Source organism: Aythya ferina (genome assembly GCF_964211825.1).
Source record: "Aythya ferina genome assembly, chromosome: 25".
Classification (NCBI taxonomy): Eukaryota; Metazoa; Chordata; class Aves; order Anseriformes; family Anatidae; genus Aythya; species Aythya ferina.
In genome coordinates, this window is record NC_140323.1 from 2,535,921 (window position 1) to 2,548,008 (window position 12,088).

The 12,088-nt window shown below is 49.2% G+C and overlaps 1 protein-coding gene across 2 annotated transcripts in view; it reads left to right on the top strand.

The window, feature by feature from the left end:
- Window positions 1-2,736, top strand: part of LGR6 (leucine rich repeat containing G protein-coupled receptor 6) — a 125,292-nt gene extending 122,556 nt beyond the window's left edge. For both annotated transcript variants that reach the window (XM_084497888.1, XM_084497889.1), the window contains one exon: window positions 222-2,736. In XM_084497888.1, coding sequence (XP_084354014.1) covers window positions 222-1,459 — 1,238 coding nt within the window. In that variant the 3' untranslated portion in view covers window positions 1,460-2,736. The remainder of the gene's footprint in view (window positions 1-221) is intronic.
- The last annotated feature ends 9,352 nt before the right edge of the window (window positions 2,737-12,088 follow it).

The window sequence follows — 12,088 nt, forward strand, 5'->3', positions numbered from 1 at the left end:
TCCCACTTGGATGTAACTGCCCTCCTACAAGGAGGAAACAACGGCATTGTATCCCTGACCAGGGGGGTTACTGTTGGATGCTCCTTTCCAGCCTGTGGCATTCATTAGGCATTGGGCTGGTGGGGCCAGGAGAGGGCTGGGACTTGGCCACTGTGCTGAGCAGCACCACTAGAGCAGCGTGGCAACTTCTTGGTTTAGCTTTGGGTTTTGTTTTCTTTCAGGTCCCTTCAAGCCTTGTGATCACCTCTTCGAGAGTTGGATCATCCGCCTGGGAGTCTGGGTCATCGTTCTGGTCTCGGTGCTCTGTAACGGGCTGGTCATCCTGGCTGTCTTTGCCTCTCCCAGCTACCTCTCTCCAGTTAAGTTCGTCATTGGCTCCATAGCTGGAGCCAACATGCTGACCGGCATTTACTGCAGTATGCTAGCCCTCGTTGACGCCCTGACCTACGGCCAGTTCGCAAAGTTCGGCGCCAGGTGGGAGACTGGCACGGGCTGCAGGGTGACGGGGTTCCTGTCGGTGTTTGCCTCCGAGGCTGCCATCTTTCTGCTGACATTGGCTGCGGTGCAGTGCAGCATTTCAGTCTCCTGTGTGCGGGGCTACAGGAAGGCACCCTCCATAGGCAAGGTCAAGGCCGCAGCCCTTTGCTGCCTGCTGCTGTCCTCCGTGGCTGCAGTTCTGCCTCTTTTCTCTATTGGGGAATACGGAGCATCCCCTCTGTGCCTCCCCTATCCCATCCCAGATGGGAAACCCGCCACCCTGGGCTTCACTGTGGCCTTAGTGATGACAAACATGCTCTGTTTCCTGACTATTACGGGCACCTACATCCGACTCTACTGCAACCTGTTGAAGGGGGAGTTCAGCACTGTCTGGGACTGTGCCATGGTCAAACATGTGGCCTGGCTGATCTTCACCAACTGCCTCCTCTACTGCCCAGTGGCCTTCCTCACCTTCTCTTCCACGCTCAACCTCTTCCTCATCACCCCAGAGGTCATCAAATCCGTCCTCCTTGTGGTCCTGCCCCTGCCCGCCTGCCTGAACCCCTTGCTCTACCTGCTCTTCAACCCCCACTTCAGAGATGATCTCCGCCTGCTGAGGCAGAAAAGCCAAGACAAGGGGAGCTACCCCCAGTCCTGTGGGGTCGACGACATGGAGAAAAGTTCCTATGACTCCACCCAGGCTCTGGTGAGCTTCTCTGACATCGACCACATATTCGAGACACCCGATCCCCTGGGAGTGCACCCCATCCTCGACAGCTACAGCTTCCCCTCCATGACGCTTGTCCCCTGCCAGCAAAGGGTGGGCACCAGGGGGAAGGAGAGGGGCTATTCCGAGCACTGCCCCTGCCTCAATGACAGTGAGGTGCTGATCGCTTCAGAGAGCCGAGATCCAGCCGGCAGCAGCCTCCGGATAGCCTTCTTCCCCTCCCCACCCACGCCGCCCTACACGTCTCACTTATAAACCTCGGAGTAGCCATGCCCAACAGCCCCACACCACACACTGAGGGCCAGCCCCAGGGCTGGGTGGCCAGCAAGGTGACAGCAGGCTGCTCCGTGTCAAGCCCCAGTACAACCCATCTACCCTCACCCCCCCAACATATATGCCTGGGCAACAGGCACCGCACCGCCAGCTGCCACTCGCCTGGAAGGGCTCCGACTGAGCTCCAGACACTCAGGGCTGGCCAAGGGAGGAGGCAAACCCCCTGCGCACGTGTTTCCCCTGCTAGGGACTGTGTGGGAGAGAGCCCCACCAGCTCAGGAAATGGCTCAGGGAGAGCCTCCTCCTCGTCATCCTGACGCACCACGAGCCAGGAGGAGCCTGCAGCAAAATCGAGCGTGTCTTCTCGAGGCAAAGACATCTCAGCAAACAAAAGCCATTGCTCTGTGGCAGAAGTAATGTGGAAGTGGCTGTCTGTAATGATACGGCCACCCACAGGGACCCCAGGCCTTGTCCTCCAGGGTCTTCTGCAGGCCCCGCAGGCCCCTGGCAGTGGGTTTGTGTCTCCCTCACACCATCAGCTGGAAAAGCAGAGGAAATGGGTTACAAGCGGTGCACTCTGTGTGCCTGAGGTTTGGATGGCTTCCATGTTGGGAGGCTCTGCCTCACCCACTGAGAGCCTCACCATTAGGCAGGACCCAAGCTTTGAGTCACTACCAGAAGCTGGGGATGCTCAGCCCTTCTGTCAGCCTGGCCCTCCGTGTCTAACAACGGGTCTCAGAACCCCAAAGCAGCCAAATCCAAATTCCTCCCCAGAAAAACCTATGTATTTTGCCTGAGGTCACCTGGCCAGGGTGCCCAGGGGACACAGGGCTCCCTCCATCTTCATCGCACCCTCCACCTTCGCACGCCTGGCTCCTGGTGAGGTGCAGCAGGGATGGGGCCCGGCTCATTCACTGCCCCCAAACCTCACTCCTGCAAGGGGCTGACGGTTGTGGGGTACATGGTCCCCCCACAGAACAGCCAGTCCCCTATTCTGAAGAAGGAACATAAATCAGCCTTGTGGGACGATGGTGTCAGGAGGACACAGGCCACTGCGAACAGTCTTGAATTTGCTCCCTGAAGCTCAGGGATCTCCCAAATCCATCCTCTCCATCACAGTCCCTCCCACTGCTGCCCAGCACAGCAGAGAGCCCCACGGCCAGAGCTCAGGCCTTGGGCAAAGCTTTGGTTCTGCTGACATTACTGCAGCTGTATAAGTCATTCATTCCTGTGAGATAATAAATGAGCCCCGTTGCTGACCAGTGGCTGGTTTCTGTCCTCTTGCATGTGAAAAGCACCTTGTTGGTTCATTCAGCGGCTGTCTGCCTGCCTCTCCCGGACAAACTAGGGCTGACGGGGCTTGGATGTTGTCTGCATTGCCTGAGTGAAGGCTATGGAATTGCATTGTGTTCACGGGTGCTGGCACCATCCTCACCATCCCTCTTTTTGAGAGGGATGAGCCAAACCGCCTGCCGCTACGCAGCAGGATCACAACACCAGTGTCCCTCTCTAGACCCTGTGGCCCCCTGGCTGCACCCCCTGATCTGCATCTCGGCTGCATCTAGTGTCTGAGCTCACGAGCAGGATGGAGTCTGCTGCATGGCAATTTAGGGACATCATAGAAAAGGGTCTTCTATGCAAAGGCACACTCCCCAGCCAGAGCCTCTCTCTGCTTCCCATCTCTGCCCGTTAGCCCTGTAGTCTTATATTGAGAAGAACGACTCAAGAGATCAGCAATAAATCAGAGGAATGAGGTCCAAAGCTTAGAGAAGAGAATGGGAACCCCAAATTTAGGTACAAAATCCAAAGCTCTGCTATGGAGTCTGTGTGGGAGCTATGAAAAGTAAGCCCTGTTGTAGTACTCGAATCCTGATCCAGACTTCTGACATCCTACGGATGATCAAAATCAATTCTCATGCTCATCACATTAAAAATACTAGAATACTGGAAGGCAGCTGCGTTTGCTGGAGAGGCATGTCAGGGGACATGCAAGCAGTACCTGCCTTCTGTTACTGGTGCCAGCAGGGAAATGGCACGTGCCCTGCAAAAAGCTGTGCTGTACAAGGACAAGGTACTTTTAGGGGAAGGGGATGTATGCAAGTAAGAGAAGGAGAAAGAACTTTAGGTCTGGGCTCCCTCCCTGTAGCAAGATAGTTCCTGGGTGGCAGAGGTCTGTCTGCCAAGCAGCCCCAGGGAGCAGCCAGGGTGTCACAGCATTTTTTGGGCAAGTGGAGCTGGGCTGCAAGGCCCAGCATGGTCAGCATGATAGCCTGGGTGGGCGATCCCTGCTCGGCCGGTGGTCCTGGGCCCCTCTGGCACACCGAAGGGTGCCAGGAGCTTTGCATATGTTGCCTGCAACATCCTGAGCGAGCAAAAGGGCAAAGAGGTGTCAGGTCACGTTGAAAGGGAGGAGAACATGGCCACGCCGCCATGTGGGTGACATTTTGGCTGATGCAGCGTGTTCCAGGCAGAGGCCCTCTGGCTAGCTGGAGGACATGTGGAGCTTCTCTGGAAGCCATTGTCAGGGCTGGGCACCTTTGAGGTTTCCCCTGCACGTCAGCAAGGCAGTGTCAGGACACCCTGAAGGGGAGAGACAACATATTTGAGTGAGGATTTTGGCCCTGAGGGACCCGGAAGCATTGTCTAACAGGACAATGTAGGGACAGTTGTAGGCACTCTCAGATGTCAATTTTTCACTTGTGCAGCCCTCATGGCTGTAGACGTGCAACTTCTCTGAAAGAAAACCAGTGAAGCAAGCACCCTACGGTATTATTTTTTCAATCTCATTGTTTTTTCCACCAGCATTGTGATTTCTGGAAGCCTGAGCCATGATTCAGAACTCACAGGACGGCAGCACTGCTGTGGCCACAGAAATGCAAACGATGAGAAGCAAGCTCATCAAGAGCATCATCGAGCTCATCAAGCAAGCTCAACAAGAATGTCCTGTGCTTCAGACAGTGTCCATCACCTCTTGTTCTGTCCCTGGACACCACTGGGAAGAGTCTGGCTCCCTCTTCTGTATTCCCTCCCATCAGATGTTTATACACACTGACAAGATCTCCCCTGAGCCTTCTTTTCGCCAGGCTAAACAGTCCCAGCTCGCTCAGCCTCAACTAATAGGAAAGATGCTCCAGGCCCTCAGTCAACACTGTGGCCCTTCACTGGACTCTTTCCAGCATGTCCATGTTTCCTTGGACTGGGGAGCCCAGCTCTGACCCCAGCACTGCAGGTGCTGAGCACCTCACCAGTGCTGAGCAGAGGGGAAGGATCACCGTCCCTCCACCAGCTGGCAAGACTCTCCCTAACACAGCCCACCACATAAGTGGGCTTCTTTGCCACAAAGGCACATTATTTTTGTCACATTGCTCATGGTCAGCTTGCTGTCCGCCCAGATCCCCAGGTCCATCTCAGTCAGCCTCCAGCATATAGTGATGCAAGGCATTATTTCTGCATATGCTCCTACAGTCAAGACAAGATTCTGTGTGGGTTGCTCTGCCTTTCTATAATCTGTAATTCCATCGTGTGTGTATTTGATTTCAGACATGCACACACACACACACAAATATCCTGTAACCATGAATATGTGTAAACTATTCACTTATTTCTAAACAAAATCCAGCATCCTGTCTGGATGCACCTGATAGAATTCCTTCCATAGCCCTCAGCCCCTTTTTTTGAGACACAAGAGAGCCGTAGATACTCTGGCATTCAGTGTCCAGAGTCCGATCTGGTGTTTATGGAGGAGCACACGACAAGATGAGGACCGTGTAAAGCTACAGTTACGGCTCAAAGGCGCCCGTTCTACCACAAGAACATGAACAGGAATCGAGTGTATGTCAAGAAATCTTCTTTGAGGCTCTTTTGGGATTTAGGAGCAAGAAATTAAGACATTTGTTCAAATGCTGAAATAATCTTCTTTTGATTTATAACCTAGCTATTGATTCCACAGTGTGGCAATGGCTGGGCGAAGGCTGGGATGAAGCAGTGCTCTTCGCTGTATATTACACAACGACTGGTACCTACTTTGAACTACTGCTAATATCATATAATGTCACAACTCCAAGAAAGGAAACAAATCATGGTCTAGACAGGCCTGTTGGTGTCAGAAACACGGAGAATAATGGGGCATCTTTCCTCATAAAAAAAATCCAACATGCTCTTTCATAAACGTCGCAGTTTCCATCACCCAGGAATAAAAGGGCAGAAACGTCAGGCTGCCAAAGTACTTCCTTTGACAATATTAAGCAACTGCTCATTCACTTATGACTATCATCACAAATGGACTGCAACAATCAAAGGACAATCAGATTTCATTTTTTATTTATTCCTCTCCAAAGTGTTCTGAAATAAACAAAAAAAAACCACCACCACCAAAAAAAAAAGACTCACCAGGGGACACAGGAGGCACGTTCTTCACAAGGAATAAAGTTTTGTGTTTAAAAGCAACATTAGCAGCACATCAAAGGCAAAAAAAAAAAAAAAAACAGAGGGCACCGGCCAACCAGTCAGCATTAGAAGATCTAATTCTTCAAACTGATTAATGATATGGATGGAAAGTGTAAACCAAGTTGACAGCAAAGCCATCTACAAACTAAATAGGAATTTTCCCCTGTTCCTGATGAAAGCATTGATTTTATTTGAGGCGTGATTTAATTATTTAAGGTCTTGTTTCCCTTATCCAGCAGCCTCAGACAACTTCTAGCCTTTAGGACGTGTCCCCCAGCCCTGATTCTCCCCCTACCCAGCTCAGGGAGCTCCTCCTGCAGCACAGCACCACTGCACCCTCCCAGCCCAGGTTTTCTGGTGATGCTGCAGAGGGGCAGGGGGGAAGCAGGGGGAGATGAGCAGTCGATCTCATCCTAACATAATGCTTGTCAGAGCGAGGACATGGTGAAGCTGGGAAACCAGAAATACTGGAGGGCCTGTTGTTTGGAGACAGCCAAATGAATTTTGAAAAAGTTCTTTCTATAACCTTCCCAGCAAGGTGTAGGAGGAACAAAGGGCAGGCACTGCGAATACAGCCAAAAACTAGCTGCTCCCCTCAAAAACACCATCCTACATCGGTGGTACATGGGAAGAAGTGACCCTAAACTGCTGCCACTTCAGGGATAAAATCCAGTGCCTGCTCCACACCACCTAGGAACAGTTGCAGGTTAATTGTGAACCAAAGGGCTAATTTCGTGATGGGTGCCCAGAAGTAGCCCTTGCTCCCGCACAGCGCTTCACAGCAGGACTCTTCCTCTCCTTTCCTGCATGCTTTACTGCCCCGTAATAACAGAGCCGGTTAACAAACAGAAAAAACAATTGCACCAAAAATTCTGACGTTGTTTCAGTTCCAAGCCCTCAGGAAAAAAGCCTTTTATGCTCTTAATTTTTTGTTTCTCTCCTACATTTCTTTCCAATTGAATCAATCAATTAAAATAACTGGTTTATTTTCCTCTTCCACCTCACCCAATCCACCTCTTCTGTTCCTCCTTCCACTCTCACATTTAGACCTTTATTTTTCCTCTCTTTATTTTTTTTAAAAAACTTCCAGTTTGGAAAAGTCACATAGACAAAGTGTCACGTATCCTTTTGCCAACACAACTGAAGACATTTGAGGAACACAGCAAAATGAATTTCACCCTGGACGCACACACACACACTTTAGGGGCAAAGAGAAGAAAATGCAACAAGGCAAAGCAGTTTCCAGCCTGGTTCCTATGGGTTGGCTGCCCTTTCTCTGCCTTGTGGTGGCTGGCTGATTGTTCAAACCCTACACTGACCCCCTCTCACTATCTCTGCTCTGCTGCACTTCTTCTCCTCTTCCTGTTTCATCTCAGTCTTGCTTCTGTTAGCTGGTTCCTGCCATGAAAATCCCGACCTCGCTCCCTGCAAAATAAAACAAATTGTGAGACAACAGAATTGAAATTGTGCCAGAGATCTGAAGCTGGAAGCCACGTGAGCAAACCTTTGCAAGAGTCCAATACGCTCTTTTGACAAATGCTGGAGAATGAAGAATATAAAATCCCAGGATGTTTGGGTTGGGAGAAACCTTAAGGACCATCCAGTCCACCCCCCTGCCATGGGCACAACACCTACCACCCATCCAGCCTGGCCTTGGGTACTGCCAGGAATGGGATGGGGCACCCTCAGCTCCTCTAGGCAGCCAGGGCCTCACCACCCACACCGTGAACGATTTTCTCCTTATATGCAATCTAAATCTGCCCTCTCTCAGTTTAGAACCATTTCCCTTTGTCCTGTCACTGCGGGCCCTGGTAAAAAGTCTCTCCCCATCTTTCCAATAAGCCCACTTTATAGACTGAAAGGCTGCAGTAAGGTCTCCCCTGAGCCTCCTCTTTTCTTCCCTCACAGCAGTGCTTAATGACTGCTGTTAGCAAAGCCTTGGGAGTTTATAGAGAAGTAAAATGTAACAAACAAGTGAAAAAGAGGGGAAAAAAAAATCATCATATAAAGTTCTTCATCCAAAACTGATGGTCTGTGTTCCAAACATCATGTCCAGGGAGCCAACCCTCACCTCGTAATGCCTCCCACATGCTTAAAAGGAAGGCAGAAATTACAGCTGTCTCACCATGTGCATACCATAGGGTGAGATGCAATTCACCTTCCAGAAACAAGTAATTCCAAGCTGAAAATACCCCTTTTCAATCGACATTTTTGCTCTGATGAATATTTCTTCAAGAGAAAGAAGTTGATCCTCCCAGAACTGAGCTCAGGCAGGAACAGGGAGAGAAGAAATTAATTAATGGCTGCTGAGCTCAGTAAGATTCATCTTAGCAGACTTAGTGAGCTTGGGCCATTTCTGTGTGGACTGGGGAGTTTCCAGATGACTTGAAAGGGACCAAAAGAAAGCAAACATTGGACCTCAGCTAACTCAGAGCATCCAGGTATCTCCTGCTGGGCGCACACATTGTTCCCAGCAGCTTGGTACAACTTCTCCCTGTCCTCTCCAGCATGGTTCTGCCTCTCCCCTGTCAGAAAACTTAAACTGCACAAATTGCAGGGCAGCTCCTGTGCCCCAGACTGCCCACCCCAGCAGCAGAAATGTTTCTTGTGGCCAGCCCCGTTGATAAGACTGGGAACAAAGCATATGGCATGACCCTGCGCAGATTACACCACCGTCCTTTATGGATCATTTTGGGGTTTAGGACCATAGTGATACCTGTGAGCACAGGTTGCTTTCAAGGTGACAATAACCTTTCTGGAAGGAGTCTGAACTGCCTACAGCTTTTCTCACTACCTTGCATCAGACAGGAGAGGCTCAGCCCCACAGGCCAAGCCCCACAAGCAAGGCAGACAGTAAGGATGGGCACATTCAGCCTGCCTGGCAAAGCTCTGTAGGGCCTCTGTGTGCACACGTACAGGTAATGGCTTGGTGTCGGACCTTGAGGACTTTCAAATAAAGAAAACCATTTCCATTACATTTCTGGATATCAGTGAACTTTCACTTTCTGGTGATTTCATCTCTACCATGAGCTTAATAATGCTCATCGTGATCTCTTATTTAACTTTATGGATACCTATTATGGTTCATAGAAACATATCCCCATAAAATTTTAAAGCCCATTATGGCAGCAATCTTTCCTGCATAAAAGGCCTCCCATCCATTTCGCACCCCAACGACCACATCATTCAGAGCACATTGATGGCCCCATTGCATTATTGCAGTAAAAAGAGAAGACCTTGTGGTTGTCATATTTAAACCTATACTAGAGATAGCGGGGTATTAAGGTTTTATTTCTTTTTTTTTTTCTTGCCTTTTTTTTTTTTTTTTTTACTAGAGGAAACAGCTGTGCAAAATGCAATATCAACAGAGCAGCCTTTACTGAAAAATTTTAGAGATATCCAGGTAGGATTCTCAAAGGACCAGCTTTTTCACCAGTATATAGGCACAGAGACATCTACCTGTTTAATTTTCCTTCGCTTCCATCCAGGCCTTTCAGTTAACAAACAAATAAAATATTAGCTCGCATCGTTCCATATGCCCCTGGCCCTTGTTACCTAACATGCTGGTTTAGAAATAATGTTTGTGAAGTATTCTGAGTTGCAAAGCACATCTAAAGGAAGCTTCACCTGGCTCTGGTGAACTACATAAAGGCTGCAGGAAACACTGTAGGATCTGCTTTCCTGTGTGCCGTACCCTCTGGGTTCTTACAACGCTGTTGCTGGGACAGCCCTTTCTTTGTAGAGGTGCTCCAGCAGATTTGGAGCCACTCCGCCCTCGCGTGGTGTGCGGCCACGGCTGCAGTAACGCATCCCTGCATCCTTCTATCACCGCGTCACAACCTTGTGGCTTATTCCTGTATCATCTTTGCATGGTCGGTAGAGGATGCTGTACTTTCCGAAAGTACCTGACAGATCACACCTAACAAACGTCTAAACCACAGCCCAGGGACACATGCCATTTTGGAGATGAACAAGAGATGGCATCAGATGCTTTTTTAAGCGTTTCTCAGATCACACTTCTGAGACATTTCCTAAAACACTCCTGAAGACACTCCCCAACTCGGAAACCTTGATATCCAAAAGTCATTTTTAACTCTCTCAAAGACCTCACCTAATGGACAGAGCCAAGAAGAATTTGAAAAATCATCTAAAGTTCCTGTCCAGGAACTACTCCGTGACTCCTCTGTGAGCTAGAACAAAATTCTGAACTACAGATGTAGCATACCAGAAACCACAGAACCACAGCCAAAGGCAATTTTGAAAAATATAGATCTAAGGCCCCACCATAAGCAATTTATCAAATGCCTCAGTGATCCCATCAAAGGAATATTCAGAAAATGCCTATAGGGTACTACTGATGAAACAACAGCCTCAAGGCAGTTGTGAAGCTGCCCTGGAGTCCAACCATAGGGATTTACAGTGAACGTCTTGATGATTCTATAATTGCCCCAAATACCCCACATAGAAGCTATTTTGGAAGTCATCTGTAATGTCAAAGCATAGCCATAAACACCCCATTAAAGGGACCATTAAAAAAATAAAACTAAAATAAAATAATCCCACAAAGAATCCAGTATTAAAAATCTTTTGTGTGATTTTTGGAAGCATTCTCATGGGGGCCTTCTGAAGGGATTTAGAAAACGATCCCTCAATTTTTACAGTCTTATTTACAATAGCTCCTTTGTGGGGATTAAGGCTTAGCCTCAATAGTTCCTTGGCAGTATTTTTGGTCTCTTCAGTGGGTTTTCACAATAGCTCCATGGTGGAGGTATGGTATTTTTTCAAGAGGCATTTCATCAATTTTTTGAGGCAGTTTACATAATAGTTATGTGATGGTGTCTTGGGGGAGGATCAGAGTTTTGACTTAAAGCATCTGAATGATGTTAGATTTGCAAGTATTTTCCCTGTTAAGCCTACATTCACGGACCACAGCCCCTATTTTCTGCCATGAAGAGCAAAGAGAAGACAGTCATAATCAGAGGACTTCCCTGCCGTCTCAGGGAAGGGTTGGGATGTCCGTATTGCAGATGGAGGAAGAGAAGACCACCCTGCAATTCAGGAAGAAATTGAATCTGCTGTGAATCTTGCCACGAGTGCAGACTGCAACAATCCCAAACTGATTACACCTCATCTGTGATGTACTGTCAGTGAGTCTACCAGCTAGCTATCAGTTCCCCTACAGAAAAAAATGTCAGCAAAGGAAGACGTGTGGGTAGCCCTAGAAGGAAGACATCCCTGATGGGACAGGTGCAGCTTCTCTTGGAGATGCACCTCATCATGCTACCAGTAAAGCAGCCAAGGCCCAGTGGGATGCATCTTGTTGCTAAACTGAAACTCCAATCAGTCTTGCGTGGTTGCTCCTTCTAAAAGGAGCAGTGGCCCCAACACGCGCTCTTCCCAGAATTTTTGTTTCTCTGACAAAGGCAAAGCTCTGAGATGACAGTGAAGGTATCTCTGCTCAGTTAGGGGATGTGCATCCTTCTGACAGCTTCTCTGGGCTGCAGACAGCACTCTGACAACACTCCTGCCCTAGACTGAGTCCTGTATCCTTACCCTCTGCCCCTCTGTTCATGCTGTTAGTGTGCACGCAAACACAACTACTCCCTGGCTGTCCTGGCTCATTGGAAGTCTCCCTTCCACATATTTCATAGCACTCATGAAAAGGCGTGCTGCTCCAGAAGGACAGTTGCAGTCTTCCTACTGACCTTTTGGAGTTGTTGGGTTTTTAATTTGCAGTTACACTGCCCTCGGGTGTAATCAGCCCGGCCCATACCCAGGGAAGAGACCTTGCGCTGCTGTGCCAATATGTTACCAGCTGGACAGCTTCCAGCTCTCCTCATGGCTGCAGCAAGCCTCTTCCAGGCATGAGAAACAGCAACAGAACTGCTGCTCTGCCCAGCAGAGGGGGGTTGCCCTGTATTCTTCACAGACTTTTGTAGAAGGATATTGAATAAAAGGAAGAGTGGAAGGAACTATGGGATGTTTTGGGGGAGCTGTGGTTGCCCACGGGCCACCACATAGGCAACCTGTGTTCTAACTGGAGCACTGAGATGAATTTAATATAGGACCCCAGAAAACACATACGGAGCCCCTTTCTCCTTGTGTTCTGGTTAGAACACAACAGTGGTGACATCCCAGCTACCTTTTGCGGATGGAGCCCAGCCT